The sequence below is a fragment of the Chenopodium album genome, chromosome 15, assembly GCF_948465745.1.
Source record: "Chenopodium album chromosome 15, dcCheAlbu1.1, whole genome shotgun sequence".
Classification (NCBI taxonomy): Eukaryota; Viridiplantae; Streptophyta; class Magnoliopsida; order Caryophyllales; family Amaranthaceae; genus Chenopodium; species Chenopodium album.
The window spans coordinates 10,772,060-10,790,661 of NC_137848.1; the positions used below are offsets into that span (position 1 = coordinate 10,772,060).

Genomic DNA, 18,602 nt, shown 5'->3' on the forward strand with positions numbered 1-18,602 from the left:
AGCCTAAATAACCTAAAAATAGAACTATAATAACAACTTAAATAAATAAAATAATTTTTTAATCGTTAATCTATAAATGTATTATATTCCCTTGAATCTTTAATCGTTAACATATAAAATGTATTGTTCATTTTCTACTAAAAAAAAAAAATTAACTCAATTTTACATTCAGAACATATCAGCAAACTAAATTAGAGATAAATACTCTACATTACCGATTTACCATATTTAATCTATAATAATTTGATAATATAAATGGATAATTCGTACAAGTTTATAGTAATTTATAAAAGAATATATTTTTTTTCTTTTGAATATTCGAGCGTTGTTCAGGCAAAGAACTAGTGAGGTGAATATAAAACATTCAAAAACTAAGTAACGCATTACCCGACTCTTCATACTCATGCTAAATTTCATTGCCACCACAAAGCTTATAAGTTACTACATGTCCGTGTCGGGTCAGCTCAATTTATCACTAGGCCTAATGCATAAATAAGTAAATAGTACTATGTGTGCTAGTCCGACTCGATACATGCCCAACTCACACGACACCTCTGGAAGATTAGGACCACATCGTGACTACTAAGGAGTATGTAATTTGCGACGACAGTGAATATATATAGACTGAAAGCGAGGTATATATTCCAAGGACAACCACCATTTCCAAAGAGTGGAACACAATCGAGATTAGAAAGAGAAACAAGAGAGAGAAATTAGCCATGGCTTCTTTGGTCAACAACGCTTACGCTGCGCTTAGCACTTCCAAATTGGAGCTTCGAGATGTTAACAGCCTCACCAATTTCCGAGTTGGTCTTCCATCATCGCTCAGTTGCAAGAATTTTAGGAAGGTTTCTTCTTCTTCAATCACCTGTAAAGCTGTTTCTGTTGCGCCTCAATCCACCATTGAAGGCCTTAACATTGCTGAAGATGTTTCTCAGGTGAATCTCTGGTTTTCATTTTCAATTGGGTTTTTGTTTTTCTGTACATTTATTGTGGTTTTTCATTGAAAATTTGAAGTGGGTTTCTTATTTTTCGATTTCTGATTGCTATTTTGAGTTGGGTTTTTGATTTTATTTGCGAATTTGTGGTGGGGTTTTGGGATTTCTTGAAGATTTGGATAGTTTAAGGATTTGTAGACTGTTATAATGGCAGATAATGATTGTGGTTTGATAAATTGAAGAGTTCTGTAAGAAATTTCTGAATTTACCAGGTCATTGTCTTATCAACTTACCAAATTTACTAGGGGTTGATTTGAAATAATGAATGAATTTCAGAAGCTCTAAATTACACAGATTCTGAAATAAAGAAATGCTGGGAATTCCTTTGTTTCTCTGAAGTTTTGGTGGTATTTACACAGATTCTGAATCAGTAAAAACTCGAATTGAATCTGTTTGATTAAGATAAGAGTATTACTCGCTCCTTCCTCGATGGAGGTAAATTTAAAATGGCTATTGTGACAAGAAAAACTCTTCATATAGCTTCATAGTAATGCACATCTATAGCATTTGGCACTATAGTCAGAATCCTATTTTGGAATATCCATTTCATCATTCCTCCTGTCTATCATCTTTGCATTAGTCCATCGCATAGGCTAGTGACAGCCTGAGAATTGCATAAAAAGTCAACAGCATGTTCTACCTATAACTATTAGTCTATTACTTATGTTATGACATAATACTATTATTCAATTATCCTTTAAACAACTTCGTAATGCATAGCCTGGTTTTACACATGTCTATCAGCTCTCATTATAACCTTTTCACCAATTCTACCTATAACTATTTTGTTATGACGTAATAGTAATTGTTGGCAAATCTATGTTACCTCAAACATCTTGTAAATATTTGGATTCTTTTCTTACTCTTGTCATGAGCTTTTTAGATGGACTTTCAACCAATACATTCATGTTTAAGACATTTTTTATTTGAAGTCTAGCGTTTAGTAGCAAACGTCACCAAAAATTCCCTCAAAATGTTTTATTTGAAGTATCAGATACTCATTTTAGGTACGCTACACTGGTAAGTTATGTGTTTTCTTTGGTGAACTGATAAGCATTCCCATTATCTCTGCGGCATCAAAGAAAGATTTTTTTTTTTCCTTTTATTTTTTTCATTAGAACTCATCTGTTGAAGCTTAAAGTAATGTTATTTTTCTTAATTATGTGGTAGCTAATTGGAAAAACTCCAATGGTGTATCTGAACAATGTATCAAATGGATCAGTTGCAAACATTGCTGCTAAGCTTGAGAGCATGGAACCCTGCTGCAGTGTGAAGGACAGGTAAAGAAGATCCCTGGCACATCTTGTGTTTGTGAAATGAGCTTAAGAGGGTTTATGTGGTTTAACAAGAGACATAATATTTGCAGGTTTTTTCCCCCAAATAAAATTTGTACATTAATTTGCTAAAGGTGGATAAAATTTCTAAAAGAATATAGTCTTTTGGTTTTCCATAAATCCTTTTCAGCATGCAACATATTGTCAATTCTTTATAGTGTAGTTGAACAATTTTATGTCAAGAGAAGGCTGATTTTATGAGTTTGTACATTGGGAACATAACGACCAAATGATTATTCATGGATATTCTTTCTTTTTCTGCAATGTTCTTATTCTTTCTTTTTCTGCCTACATCAGGATTGGTTACAGTATGATTGATGATGCTGAGCAGAAAGGAGTTATCACAGCTGGAAAGGTATTGCTTTTAAGGCTAGACATTACTTGGAGTTCCTGGACATCTATATGCTTGAAGAATGATGTATTCTTGTTGAACATTAGGTTCTTGCTTTGTCTAGATACTTCAAGTTAAATTTGAAGAGCCTCATTATCAATTTTATCTATCCCCTTTTGTTGCCTAATTGCCTTCCTGTCACACTCGCTGATTTAAATGAGAAGTACATTAGTAACTTGGCTTTTCCAGTTATTAGTTCAAAATCTACCATTTAGGCATAAAGTTTCTGCTTTTTAGTCCATGCATGTTTCCATTTGGATGATGTGTATGTGCAACACCTCTATCTTTAGTCTCAGACAGACTCAGTCATTCTATTATAATTCGAAGTGCCAGAAATGTTAGAATCTTTGTATCTCATTTGTTTTATTTAATGGGCCAAATGGGTGGAGTGTAAAAATCTGCAATTTTCCTTTATCACTGAAGTAAATTGTTTTATGCTTCAACATATTATACTTTCTTATATGATAGTTAGTTGATTGCATGTATTGTCTTACATTGACAACTACCATGCTTCTTTCAATTCATCAATTGAATGACCTGGTATATATTGGTGTTGGTTTGGCTACCATTTTGTCTTGAGCGTCTTTAGTTCATCTTCCTGAATTTAGAGGTTGCATGTATTTGAATCCCTCTCTAAATTTGTAACATAAAATTTTAAGTGTGTTTGAAAGGCGTGCGTGAGGCTTTGGTATTTCATTGTGTAAATTGTCTCTTAAATCTTGGGGGATTAAATTGTTATGGCCTACTTGTCAATGCCATTGCAGATAGGCATGTCATTTATATCCTTAAGCTAATAGAATGAATATATTTTTAGTAGCCATTGCCTGTGCACACTTCTGTATCCTGAAACTGCACCTTGAATTGCTTGTTAATCATTCGTGAACTATTATTTGTTTGAAAATTTGATTGCATTCAGTCAATTGTTTTTGTTTATATCATGAGGGTAGAAACACTATGGGAGATTGGGAGTAATTAGAGCTTCAACTACTCAATCAATAAATATCATGTGGTCTATCACGCAACTAACAAATGCTTGTCTATTTTGTTGGGTGTTTTATGTATATGACTGATGGTATATTGTTTTCTTACCATCCAGACTACTCTGGTGGAGCCTACGAGTGGGAATACAGGAATAGGACTTGCATTTATAGCTGCTGCAAGAGGATACAAGATTATCTTGACAATGCCATCATCCATGAGTATGGAAAGGAGAGTTATCTTGAAGGCATTCGGAGCTGAGTTGGTCTTGACTGATCCAGCTAAGGGTATGAAGGGTGCAGTTGAGAAGGCTGAAGAGATTTTGAAGAATACTCCTGATTCCTACATGCTTCAGCAGTTTGACAATCCTGCAAATCCCAAGGTATGACTCATTCTGATTTTGTTCGCCATCATCTGAAAAGGTGCCATTGCATATCGATGTTTAGTTGTTACTAATATGAAAGCCCTTCGCTTCTACCTTGGCCTTCAATCAGTACATTTCCTCTTTTTTTTTCTTTTTTTTTTCTTCTCCTTTTTTTCTGCTTTGTTTGACACCTAATTTTGGACTCCTACTTAAACCCAAATATCTGTTACTCAAGTTATACTATTTGACACTGTATTTGACACGAAACAAAGGGAGGAATCTGCTTGCTAAAAATCTGTAAACTTCCCTGAGTATCACATGACATGTATATAATGTATCTTCAAAATGAACAGTTCATCACTCTGTCTATCACATGACATGGATTTAACATATTTTCTCTGTTTGTTCTTACTTGCAATACTTCTAATTTCATGCTTACATCTGACCAATGCATAATTTTAATCACTAATATATCTCTGATTATCCATGACTAAAAATTATGAAAATTCAATGTTATGAGTATAAATTGAGGCAAATCTAACAAGATCTTATATGACTATAAGTTTCATTAATTATAAATCATCAAAGCTAGTCAAAATAAGTATGTGAATAGTGCATAAGTCAAAGTATTGCAAGTAAAAAGAATAAAGGAAGTATATAGTGTGAACGTTTCTTTTCCCATGTTTTCTGCAGATACATTATGAGACAACAGGTCCCGAGATCTGGGAAGACACTAAAGGCAAAGTGGACATTTTTGTTGCGGGCATTGGAACTGGAGGGACAATTTCTGGAGTTGGGCGGTACCTCAAAGAACGCAACCCTGGTGTCCAGGTATAGGCATCCTTGCAGCACACTATTAGCAGATATTCTCCTGTCGGGAATTTCTTTTGATCCTGTATATTATATGGACAAGTTGTTCATTGCTCAGCACGTAACAGCCTTCTTCCCAGATGAATATCCCAGATGTATGTTGTTCTATATTGTTGACACATTCTTATTTAATTTTCTAGGTCATTGGTATAGAACCTACGGAAAGCAACATACTTTCGGGTGGCAAGCCTGGTAAGATGAAATTTCCTGTGTCTTCATAGTTAAACGTTTCCAGGCTTCATATGTATAGTTGAACTTCATCTTGTTGGTGTGAAGGTCCACACAAGATTCAAGGACTTGGAGCTGGTTTTGTTCCCAGCAATTTGGACTTGGGTGTGATGGATGAAGTTATAGAGGTGGATATTCTTTTGCTTCATTGCTTGCTTATGACATCTCATAATTTGCTCGCAGAGCGCTGCTTATTGCATAGATCGATTTAGTATGGACCAATGTTAATATTTCAGATTTAAAGCTTGTTTGATTGTATTTTAAAAGTAAATAATACAGTAACATATAAACAATGCCTTTCCACCTTTAATGAGGATTGCTTAGGGATATCACGTCGCATATGCTCCTTAAGATATGAACCATTGTCAATATTTGGGTATAAGTCGCAATCCTTTGTGAGAAAATGCCATTCCATGATAATTAATTATCAGAAGATATAGGGTTATGTAGGTTGTACTAAAATGTTTCCATGCACTTTGATGAACTACCAGAAACCATTCAAATTATAGCAATAAGTTCATCTGCAAACCATTTGAAGTATGTAGGCTCTTGCAGATTTTTGTTTTGTTTATGGATATCAAAATTGTTTGACTTTTACCTGAGTTTTTCATCAGTGAAACCAATGTGTCAAAATTGTTAAGATTTTTGCCCGAGTTTTTCATCAGTGAATCCAATGTTTCTTGTAACCATTCATTTTACCTCAAGTACATGTGTCAGACCAACGACACTCGGACATGGACAAGTCACTTTGACCCTTCATTTTGGGCCAAAGTTATTGGACAATTTCACAAAATAGACGATCCAACGCCTGGACACATACCCATGTCAGAAATAAGTATACCCAAGTTTAAGCAACATAGAAAATACTACCCATTTTCAACCATTTATTAGCAGGTGCTGATATAATTGGTTCTGAGTTAGGATTGGGGTTATTGAGCTGCAGTTGTAATTTTCATTTGTGATTTTTCTGTCTTCCATTTCTTTCAAGCTTGGGGTGCAAATACTTAAATAAACTATTCTTGGTCATGACATCCATCAACAAGGCGTGGTTTATATTCCTTTAAGAATAAAACTTCAACCAGATAATATCCGTGGTTGTATGTTATGTATATATACGATAAATCGATAATATTTCTTCTGCAAGGGTCTCTTTGCCTTTTGAAGGAGTTCAGTGCTTGAGCCTTTCTTGTATTCTGAAATTTTATCTTTCTCAGGTATCCAGTGAAGAAGCTATTGAAACTGCAAAGCAATTAGCAATGAAAGAAGGCTTGCTGGTTAGTAGTCATAACATGGTTTCATTGATCCTTAAATTTGCTCTATTAAAAAATTAGAACAAGTAGACCATGGTTGGACTCTGGACAGTAGCTTCTACTTCATCAATTTTGGTATTAACTAATTATGAAAAATTAATATTTGGGACATACTTATTAATACGTATCTTATGACTTCTTATTTGATTATTTTTTTGTTCCTTAGGGGTTAGTGGACAAATAAGGTCGAAGTTTTGTTAAATTATTATATCATATCAGATCATGAAGCGTAGCCTCAGTTTAAAGCTACCTAATTTGTGGGGAAGTAATCAATATATTATGACTGCTTGTTACTATACCCAATCTTTTTAACTTTTAGTTTATTTTCTTAATATGTTTTGCAGCTGATAATATATCATATTTTCTCATTAAAAAAAAGTTAATAAATAATAAGTTGTAGAGGTTTGCATTAAGCACCATCTACTGTAGAATTATGTTTGAAGCATATTATTTGGCAACTTTTGGAGCAGCACTACTTATATGTTCTGTAGATCTAATTACATTGTGGTGGGTATTATGCTGAATGTTATTTACTAGATCGAATTTCTGATTAATCTTTTCTGGCTCCAGGTTGGCATTTCCTCTGGAGCGGCAGCAGCTGCTGCAGTCAGGGTTGGTAAAAGACCTGAAAATGCAGGAAAACTTATAGCTGTAAGACCTTCACTTATCACTCTCTTAAATCACACACTTAAATTTATTCTTAGATTTAATATTTAATCTCTCTCTGTTTCACATGCTTGCGTCCCTTTGCATCTTGCTTGTGTGGTAGGGTATTCCTTAATTTCCTCTGAATTGAGAAAGCTACATTAGAACCTCTCAAGAATTATTTCTAGTTAGGCTTGCATTTTGATTGTTAGGTTCACTTCTTATAAATCTACTTTTTTTCTTCTTTTTATTTTATTTTGTTCATTGTTTGAAGCTTAGTTTCCGTTTTAGCATCTTAGTGACCCACAACTTCAACTATATGCTAGTCTTTTAGGGTCTGTTCTGTAATAATTTCCTGAATTCTTTCTGACATATCTGAACTTGTTTGTACATTTCTCAACTTAAAAAAGTAGAGCTAGTTGTAGTAACCATCAAAACCTTAAAAAAAAGGTTGATGTGCAGGGCCTTAATCAGAACAGGGGTCAAATTTTCACACCTTCTTCAATGAAGAATTTTAGTGCTCAGAATTGTTAGATCACCTTGTAGTCGGGAATTAGGATAACTTCTCATAGGTCAACTGAATAATGATGATGAGCAATCTATTACCTGTTATAGGTTTCAAAAGATTACTTTGTAGTCAAAAAATTGGGATAACTTCTCCTAGGTCAATTGGAGTCATGATGAGCAATCTGTTGCTTGCTATAGGTTTCCTAAGCATTACTTACCTCTTAGATGAAACAAATACTTCTTGCATAGTTTTCTATGACTCTACTTATAGACTAGGTTGTTTACGAGGAATCGAGGATATGTGCACATGGTAGTGTACTTAATTGGCCAGCCATCTTAGGCTGTGTTCTCATCACCTAAAATTAAGTGTTAGGTCTTAATTTCTTGAGGTCTGGTGTGATCCCAATTTTTCTGCTGTGAATTTATTTGTATGTGTATAAAATATGAAAAAACAATATCAATTGGGATCTTGTTAAATAAAGCTTAGAGAGTATTTGTTTTAATTCTATAACACGAATAAAATAAATTTGTGAAATTAGTGTAAGTGTACATAGCTTTAATGCCCACATCCTGTCTGTAAAAACAACCTTTATCAAGATTTGGGATATAGACAGTTTAAGATGTTTGCATTTGGTTCTGTATCTGATGCCTCAGAGCCCATCAATATTTCTTTCTCATTAATTTTGAGCAATTGTTTCCCACCCTTGTGATAGCAATGCGGCATCATTAATCAAGATAATTAAAAACTTGTCTCACCTGTTCTCGACACATCATCCATAACTCGGTCAATATTTCTGCTGTTACAGGTTGTGTTTCCAAGTTTTGGTGAGCGATACCTGTCATCCATATTGTTCCAGTCTATTCGTGAAGAGTGTGAAAACATGAAGCCAGAATAATGAGGAGTCATTTCTTAATTGAAATTGCAGCCTATTGTTAGAATGTTCGCTTAATTTCCAGGTTCTAGCCTCGCGCTTGCTTGTTGCATTCTTTTGATCCATTTGGGTATTTGCCTATTTGGAACCCAGAATGGTTTGTGTTTTCTCTTATTATTAGTTGACATAAAATGAGTAATAAAAGTATGTAAATCAGAACAGCAGATGATGGTTTAATTTCAAAAGCCAACAATTTTTTTCTAATACCCTATGTATGCTCTTTTTTCCCTCTTATTTTCCCTCCTTAAACTGTTTGCCCATAATACCGACCTTTTTCCTGGCTTCATTGTTCTTGCTTAACTTATTGATTCTTTTGAAGAAGTTCTCGGTCTTGCTTGTTCAATTGTTCTTGCATTTGATAGCTTTTTATACCGAATTTGGTTGACGGTGGAAGTGATGCTGCCATGCCAGCACGGCCCAGCATACTGCTACCTTTGAGCAGCCTATCAACTCTCCATGCCACCTTATGCATCTTCCTATCATAGACATGGATTGGTCATGTTGGCTAGCGGGTTCCCCATCCTGTTTGAGATTCAGTCATAAAGGTTTATACAAAACAAGGCCAAGCACGACTCATGGCTAATCAACAGAGGTCTCGTGGTATGAGTCGTGTCATGTCATGCTTGGGTGGCCCAACGCCACCTTTATACGTGTTTGGTACTCCGCATTAAGTCTTCCACTAATTGCTAGAAAAGTTGCTAATAACCAATGAGTACATAGTACTATAGTAGCGAACACTAACACGTAAACATACTTTGTTGGTGTATGGCCAACATGTTCTAATACTTTGTCACATAATCAATATACAATTAGTCAATAATTACTAACTACCACCAAGTATAATTCTAAAAAAATAGAAAAAATTAAGTGAGGAACACACAACTAGCTTAGTGGTCCATACAAGATACAAGTGCTTTATTTGTTGCACTGTGTGTAAGCAATCATCACTAAAAATACTTTATCATGCAAATATGGGAGGAAAATGAACCACTAGCAATCACCAAAAAAGTGTGATTCCAATTAATGTACGTGAGGTCATAAGTCTTCCCATGTGAATCAATAACATAAAAAATATTCGTCTTTATATCCAATCTCTCTAACTCTACCTAATATATGTTCTCCTTCTATATATTTTAATAATCACGCAATAATATATAAAATGAAACTAAGTGTGAGCTAAATGTTAAGAGTTTCAACCAACCAAAGCTTGGAGATCTCGATTACAAGTTATGATTGTTAATTTTGTGATTTTCTTCTTGATAAAACATCGAAATACTAGCTTTTAATCAGAATAACTATATGGGCGATTATCTACTCTATTCCAACTCCCCCTTCAAAATTGTTATATTTATATATTCAGTCAACTTTTCTATATCCACGTTGTACTCCCCCTTGTGATAATTTGTATCCAAAAATTTAAGGAAAAATTAACATTTACTACCAGCGAAAGTACCTTGTGTTACATTTGCTACTCGTTTAATTTTTTATTTTATTTTGCTACCACCTAAAATCAAATAATTAAAATCTCACTACCACTTAGCGGAATCCGTTAAGGTACCGTTAAGTTTTTTCACAAAAAAAAAAAAAACCAACCACCCTCAACTGTCACCCCTCCACCTCACTGCTACCCTTTCCCCCTGCCGGCGCCGGCGCGAACCCACCCCCTCCCCTTCCCCCACCCTAAGCAGTCAACCTCCTCTCCTTTTTCCCCTTCTTGTAGCCCCGACTTCCACCCCGAACCGGAAACCTCCCCCTTCCCTTCCCCCCCCCCCCCCCCCCCACCAGAATTCGGCCCTCCTCCCTGATCCCCCCACCGAAATCGACCTCCCTCCCCTTCCCCTACCCTTTTCGGTCATCCCTAACCCTAAACCACCACCCCAAAACCACCATAAGGGAAACCCTAAAATTCGTTTAGGGTGGTTTTGGGGTAGTGGTTTAGTTAGGGATGGTTGAAAAGGGTAGGGGAAGGGGAGGGGGTCGATTTCGGTGGGGGGGGGGGAACGGGGCTGGGGGGCCGATTTCGGTGGGGGGAAGGGGAAAGGGGGTGGTTTTGGTTCGGGGTGGGGGTCGGGGCAGCAAGAACGGGGAAAGGGAAAGGGGGTTGGCTGCGTAGGGTGGGGGAAAGGGAGGGGGGGTAGGTTCTTGCAGGCGCCGGCAGGGTGAAGGGGGTGGCAGTTGAGGGGAGGGGTGGCAGTGAGGTGGAGGGGTGGCTGCAAGGTGGTTGAACAGTGGCTAAATCCAACTAACGGAAATAGTAATGGCATTAAGTCATTTGGTAGTGAAATAAATATTTTAGGGATTTGGGTGGTAGCAAAATAAAAAAAAAAAAAAAAAAAAAATTAAACAGATAGTAAATATGACACACAGTTCTTTTACTGTAGCAAATATCAATTTTTCCAAAATTTAAATATCCTTAGAAAGTCTTTAACCTTTGACCTCTAACCTACCAAAAAGCAACACAAAGAGTTGAATAGTTGATTATTTCCTAACAACTGCTTCGTAAGTCTTAACATATAATCAATATCTTTAAGTATATACTATACATGTTTTAATTAATTTTAATCAATGGTTAACTCTTAAAGAAAAAATAAAATAAAAATAGCACAATTAGTCAACTAGTCAACAACCACTCGTGTGTTAGATGCACATGGAAGCCATATTTGATTAGGCTATCCAATTAATAAATACCAGTATCTACTAGCTAAGCATGGTATTTTATATATAAAAGGTAGGGTTATAGGACGGCAAGCTTTATTTTTCTCTGTCCCAAAATAAGAATTTTTAATTGTTGATAGACTCTTTTGATCTTTTGTTTGTTTGATTTCTCACTTAAAATTTAGAATAGATTTTATGGCTAAATACATTCGATTATAATACCCTTTGGTTCTTTATAGGTTTAATTTTAAATAATTTGTACTTCTTTATCATCCAAATGAAAGAGTTAGACCTTGTTCTTTTGAGTTTTTAGGCAGAGTATTACAGATTTTAACAGAACAGAGCAGATGTAAGTAGAGTAAGGTTCAGCAAAACAGAGCAGAGTAAATTTCAGCATACCAAAGTAGATGTCAATAGAGCAAATTGAGTCAGCAAAGTACGACTCAATACAACAGAGCAGAACAGAGCATAGTTGATTTCAACATAACAGAGCAATTCTAAAGAACAGAGTCTTACGTTTTAAACTTTTTCCAAGAGTTAACATTGATGATTACTCTTTAAAAGATGTGTAGCATGATTTTTTTAGAAACATGCATGACGTATTGCATAGCCCGCATGTATCATGCAAGTAAGTGTGAAAACTATAACTGTATAACATATTAATCTCCAAGTAGACTCATAGTCTAGTTACTATTAAAACTCGATATAAAATTAAAACAATATTTTTTATAAAAAATATCTAGAGCATTATTTCTTACTTCATCTAATATTTAACTTCGTTTTAACTATAATTATAGTATATGTTTGTTTCATTATAGTGAAAACGTACTTATGATTCTTTATTCAATTAAAATGAAGTGAGAATAGATGCTTCCATTGGCTAATAGATCACATAGTGTAGACTAATAAGAAATAAGCCATCTAGCTAATTAAAAACAATCTAATTTAATCCATTTGACCAACATTTTAATTCAATCACACGTGATCATATAAGCTAATTTAATTTAATTGAAATAAATTTGACAAGCAAAATAAATGACGTATGAATATGAACTTCGTATTAATTTTTTAAGAGTTGAGTATAAAATCATTTAGTAGGTGTCTTATCTTTATTACCAAGTCAAGGGATCCTTGATTGGTTAATGTCAACGTCAAGTTGATTTTATAACATAATTAACCGGAAATACTATGTATTTGACCCCTTCTTTCTAACCTAACGTACATAAAAGTAGCTTAAAAAAATGGTCCATATTCGTTTCTTGGTCTGAAAATGATTTGTATTCTTTGCAAAACAATGGGGCTTAAGTAGAGGAGTAGTATGTTTCAAAAAAAAAAAAAAAAAAAAAAAAAAAAAAAAAATAATAATAAATAGAGAGTAGCAATATGGACAATGAAAATGTCAAAGTGTTACAATTTTATCCGAAAAGGGATGAATATTTAAATGGAAAAATTGTCACCATTAATTCCAACTTTATTCCATCCGTTGATATTAATTTCAACTTCACTTTATTCACTATCACTCTCAACTTTATAACCTATTAATTTTTATCACCCCCAACCGGTCATCCAACTTGATGTAGGAGGTTACCACACATGTGTCAACGCGTGATAAATCCGAATTTTTTAAATTTTTTTAATAAAATCTAAAAAAAAAAACACCTAGTCGTTGCCACCCACGGCCAGGCCAGCCCAACCCCCTTCCCCCTGGAGCGCCGGCTGCCGACCATTCCCCCATCCCTTACCCGGTGCCGGTGCTGCCCCGACCACCTTCCCTTTGATCACCACGCAAACCAGCCAAAATCCCACCGTATTCGCCGAAAATCATGCCCGTCATTTCCATCGGAGTTTGGCCAAATATGGACGCCAATCGGCTTTACCTTGCCTTCACCATCAGTGGAAGCATCATGTGGGTTTGAGGTTGTTTCGGGGTGGGAATTTGATAATCCGAGTGGGTTTAGGAGAGGTGGGGGTCGATTTTGCAGTGGTTTTCGAGTGGGTTTAGGGTGGTTTGGGGTGGGGGTTTCGAATTTAAGGTGGTTTCGGATGCAGGAAGGGATGTTTCCGGTCAAGTTGATGAGGAAGGAGTTGGTTTCAGCGGTGGGGCAGGGGAGGCGGTGGTTTCCGGGGCTGAGCTGATGCTGGGTAAAGGGATGGTTATTAGGCTGGGTTTTTTGTTTTTAAATTTTTGATTTTAATATTTTTTTAATTCTTTTTGTTTTACTTTTAACCAATCAGGTTGCGACATGTGTACAAGTAATTTCAAATCATTAAGGTTTACCTCTTTAACCGGTTTCAAGTCATTTGGGGGTGATAAAAATTAATAGGGTACAAAGTTAGGAGTGATAGTGAATAAACTGAAATTGGGATTAATATCGGCGGATGGAGCAAAGTTGGGATTAATGGTGGCAATTTTTCCTAAATGGAAAAATAGAAAAGTAATGAATATTTTCATTGAATGAGGGAAATTGTGAGACCGGGTTGTATGAAATGAGGTTATACAATATTCATTAATTCGTAGTTTTGTGCAATAAAAAGAAGAGTTATGTCAAGAAAGAGAGAATAGAGAGTGTGTATTTTGTATTAGGGTATGCACAAATATATATATATATACAACCTAACAAGAGTAGGGCTTATAACTTCGGCCCAAGTAATATACACTAAATAGGCTTAACACCCCCCCTCAAGTTGGAGCATGCAAATCACAAGTGCCCAACTTGCCAAGTAAATACAGAAATTGATTTTTGCTTAAAGCCTTGGTGAAAATATCAGCTAGTTGTTCGGTAGTCTTCACATATGACGGGTTAATAGTGCCATCCTGAATCGCATCCTTGACATAATGACAATCAACCTCAATATGCTTAGTACGCTCGTGGAACACTGGATTATGTGCAATGTATAACACTGATTGAATGTCACAAAACAAACTCATCGCACGTGGATGCGAAACTCCCAATTTGAGAAGTATGCCTTTAACCACTTTAACTCATCAGTGATTTTAGACATCGAGCGATACTCTGCCTTTGATGAAGACTTAGCAACAATATGTTGCTTTTTAGTCTTCTAAGAAATAGGTGAACCACCAAGAAACACCAACCAACCAGAAATGGACCGTCTGGTTAGAGGGCAACTAGCCCAATCTGAATCACACCAACCTGTCTGTAGGGAATATTTCAAGCATCCCACACTTGAGCCCCAATGTGATCATACACTTAAGTATGATGGCGTCCAAAGGGAAAGAAGCTAGAGTAAAATAGTCGCGAACAAGTTTTAGGAACTTGTAAACCGTTCACAAGGTGAAGGTTACACCCCTTCACGATCCATGAGATCGCTAACTCCATAGTGGTCCTGAACCATGACTGGATATTTGGGGATGAAGGTACAAATCCAACCTAAAAGAGATTGAACCTGCCCTAAAAATAGGCCTCTACTTTATTCTTCTCATATTCATGTGCGCTTTCTGACTAACATACAATCAATAGGTTAACCCTAAACCTGTTTAATCTATGTTGGTTGAATATTAATGCACAAACAAAACTATTATTGGCGATCACTTGAATTATAATCATATTAGCCTAAACCAAATTATTAATTATCTTATTAAGCGTGATTTTAAGTACAAATTCCCTTTAATCCTGCAAGAGAGGGCGTGATCAAGCAATAACAATAATAATATCAAGCAACAATAATAACAATCATTATCAACATGATAATATTCTCAAAGCATAATAATATTAGCAAGATCCTAGGCATGATACTAACAAGATTAATAACAAATCCTAGCATGTCACTAAACATTAAAGATCAAAGCTTTATCCCTAACATGTTACTAGCATGATAGAAGAAAATAGGAAGCAACATAGAAACATACATGATACTAGGAATTAAAATAATTTAAGCATGCTTTCTATATCAAAAGAGTAATTAAGAAATTAAATTACTTACTTCGATGCCTCTTATCTCTTTCTTTCACGTCTAGGGCGAAGGAAACTTCGAACTTGGCTAGGTGTGTCTAGAACTTGTGAATGCGGAATTTTGTAAAAGAGAAGGTTTAGAAAGGGGGAGAAGAATAAGCTATTGCTTGAGAGAATTAATGATGATTGTTGATGAATGTTTTTGATTGATCATTATTGAAAACGGGGAAATACGACCCTATTTATAGAGAAAATAGTCCGGAAACGATAGAAAAGAATTAGAATTTGAATCGGAATAAAACTAGCTCATGTCGCGAACGACAGGACCCAGCGCGAAACGACAACGATCACGCATGGCGACATGATCTATCGTTTGGCGCTGGCTAAAAGGTAAAACGCGCTTTTGTACAGAATCCTTTTCCTAATATAATTAAGCAATTAAACTTCGTGTTTATTAATTTTAAATCAGATTTATCATAATAAAATAGTTGTTTTATTTCAAATCAAATTCTTTATTTTTCAAAAAATATAATTATTAATCTTAACTTCATTAGAAATTAAAATAACCCTCTAGATTATTCTAGAAGATTAAAATCAATCCTAATAATTTTAGGATTAATAATTCATGGCCCCCCCTAGATCATTGGACCATTAAACCATTTCAGGCCAATTTAGTATTTTGGCCATAACTTCCTCATTATTCATCGCAATTGGGCTTATAATATATCATTGGAAAGCTCTTTGAGAGCCCAATCCAACTACACTATTATTGGACCCTTGTCATAGACCAAGATAAATTGGATTGGCTATTTTCATAAATAGAGTAGATTTTCGAAAACAGAAGGAAAGATTTTTATTAAAACGACCACATCACAAGACTTTTCATACTTTCACCTCGTTCGATAATTAAGTGACGTGAAAAGTATTCATCACTGGGTCTGGTTTTTGGGGAGACACATTTGGGTGTCTACAGTGTCAAATGTAAATCACAATCTGAACTCAATAGAATACCTTGACCCGGACAACCTTTCAAGTAACGAACTGTATGAAGTACGGCTTCCCAATGATCCTGACGAGGTTGCTGCGTGAATTGAGATAGGATGTGGACTATATATGCCAAATATGGCCTAGTGAAAGAAAAATAAATGAGACGACCAACAAGACGGCGATACATTTCAGGATCAGAAAGAAGAGGCGTCTCTGATTTTGCCAGAGTATGATTTTGCTCAATAGGAGTACCTGCCGGGCGTGCCCCAAGTAAACCAGACTCTGCAATAATATCAAAGGTATATTTCCGTTGGCATAAGAATATTCCCTCCAGACTCCGTGCCACCTCAATACCAAGAAAATACTTCAAAACACCCAAATCTTTCATATGAAAGTAGTCACTCAAATATGACTTGAATGATGAAATTGCAGAAGAATCATTGCCAGAAATTATCAAGTCATCAACATATACCAGAACACTAAGTTGAACAGACCTAGTTTGCAGAGTAAATAGAGAGTAATCAGAGTATGACTGTTAAAAATCGTACCTTTTCAGAAGGGTAGCCAACTTAGAAAACCAACAACGAGGTGCTTGCCGGAGACCATACAAAGACTTACGAAGACGACACACCAAACCCGGTTGAGTACCATGAAAACCCGGCGGGGGTGTCATATAAACCTCCTCATCAAGATCACCGTGAAGAAAAGCATTGTGAACGTCCATTTGGTGCAATTCCCAATTTTTAGCAGCAGCAACAGCAAGAAAGGCACGAACAGTGACCATTTTAGCAACAGGAGCAAATATCTCGTTATAATCGATACCCTCGACCTGATGGTTACCAAAAATAACGAGACGAGCCTTCAACCGTTCAATGGTGCCATCAGAATTGAGCTTGACCTTGTAAACCCATATGTATCCGAGAGCTTTCTTACCCGGAGGTAATTTTTCCATCACCTATGTTTTATTAGTTTCCAATACAGAGATTTCTTTTTGCATCGCCTCTCTCCACCCTACATCTTTCATAGCCTCCTTGAAATTTTGAGGCTCTACTACAGTATCCACAGCTGCAATAAAACCACGATGTCGTACATAAAATTTATCAAAATTCACAAAATGTGCTAAAGGATAGGGAGTACCTGAGGAGCATGGAGTAGACGATGAACGGGAAGAGATAGATGGACTAGAGATAACATGTGCGACATAATCCTTGTGCCAATTCGGAGGATGCCTAGGACGTTGCCCACGTCCCAAATCCATAGTAGAAGAGTCCATAGTGGCCGGTGTACTCTCAACCGGACTGCCAGCTATGGGAGAAGCAAGGGGAGGCCGCGGGTGAGCTGCGGCTAGCACTGGCGGCCACGGGTGAGCTGCGGTCCAGGCTGCCAGCAACAGCCTCACCCGAGGCAGCAACAGATTCGGAGGGCGCAGCAGTAGCAGCAGATATGGGGAGTTCGCGGCTGCTGTCACGTGAACCATGCCCCGTAGAGGTTTCACCAATTGCAAGCACATTTTCAAGATCATCCAAGAATTCAATATTAAGTCCACTATCAACACTAGACACCAAGTTGTTCGGTTGTTCATTTTTCATAAAGGGGAATTCATTTTCATGAAACTTAACATCACGTGAGACAAAAATATCACCCGTCTCTAAGTCATACACCTTCCAACCTTTCTTCCCATGTGGATATCCTAAAAACACACATTTTCTACTCCTAGGAGCAAATTTGTCACCCTTAGCCTTTTGATTGTGAGCAAAGCAAAGACAAACAAATACCCGTAATTCATCAAAGTTGGGTGCTTTTCCAAATAGAAGTTCATATGGGGTTTTATTGGCTAGTAGACGAGGTGGAGTACGATTAATTAAATAAACCGCTCCAAGGATACACTCACCCCAAAAATCAATAGGCAAATTGCCTTGAAACATCAAAGCCCGACAAATATACAGAATATGTTGGTGTTTACGCTCAACCCTCCCATTTTGTTGTGGTGTACCAACGCAAGAAGTTTGGAAAATAATGCCATGGGTATCAAAATAAGGTAGCATGAGTTTAAATTCCATACCATTATCACTCCTTACATATTTCATAGAAGCACCAAATTGATTTTTAATCATAGCAAAGAAAGAGCAAAAATAAGAATAAACTTCATATTTTTCATTCAATAAATAAACTCAAACACCTCTTGAATAGTCATCAACAATAGTCAAAAAATAGTATGCACCATAAGTAGAAGGTGTCTTATACAACCCACATAAATCACAATGAATCATTTTAAAGATACTACTAGCTCTATTATCACTAATAGGAAAACTATCCCATGATTGTTTAGCTTGCGAGCAAACAGTACAAGCTTTATTCAATGATTTACTACTAGAACTACCACTGATAGAGTGATAGCAGGCACTAACTTGACAATATTTTCCGACGGATGTCCCATACGACGATGCCACAACTCAAAGGTAGAAACTTCTAGATTTGTCACCGCACATACT

At 36.1% G+C, this 18,602-nt stretch overlaps 1 protein-coding gene across 1 annotated transcript; it reads left to right on the forward strand.

The window, feature by feature from the left end:
- Window positions 1-661: 661 nt before the first annotated feature.
- LOC145582931 (cysteine synthase, chloroplastic/chromoplastic) lies at window positions 662-8,761 on the forward strand. Its single transcript, XM_081639995.1, has 10 exons — window positions 662-938; window positions 2,169-2,278; window positions 2,630-2,687; window positions 3,820-4,083; window positions 4,759-4,896; window positions 5,076-5,127; window positions 5,212-5,291; window positions 6,378-6,437; window positions 7,044-7,124; window positions 8,432-8,761. Exons 1-10 carry the CDS (start codon window positions 720-722, stop codon window positions 8,519-8,521), a joined length of 1,152 nt encoding a protein of 383 aa, XP_081496121.1. The 5' UTR covers window positions 662-719; the 3' UTR covers window positions 8,522-8,761.
- Window positions 8,762-18,602: the final 9,841 nt, after the last annotated feature.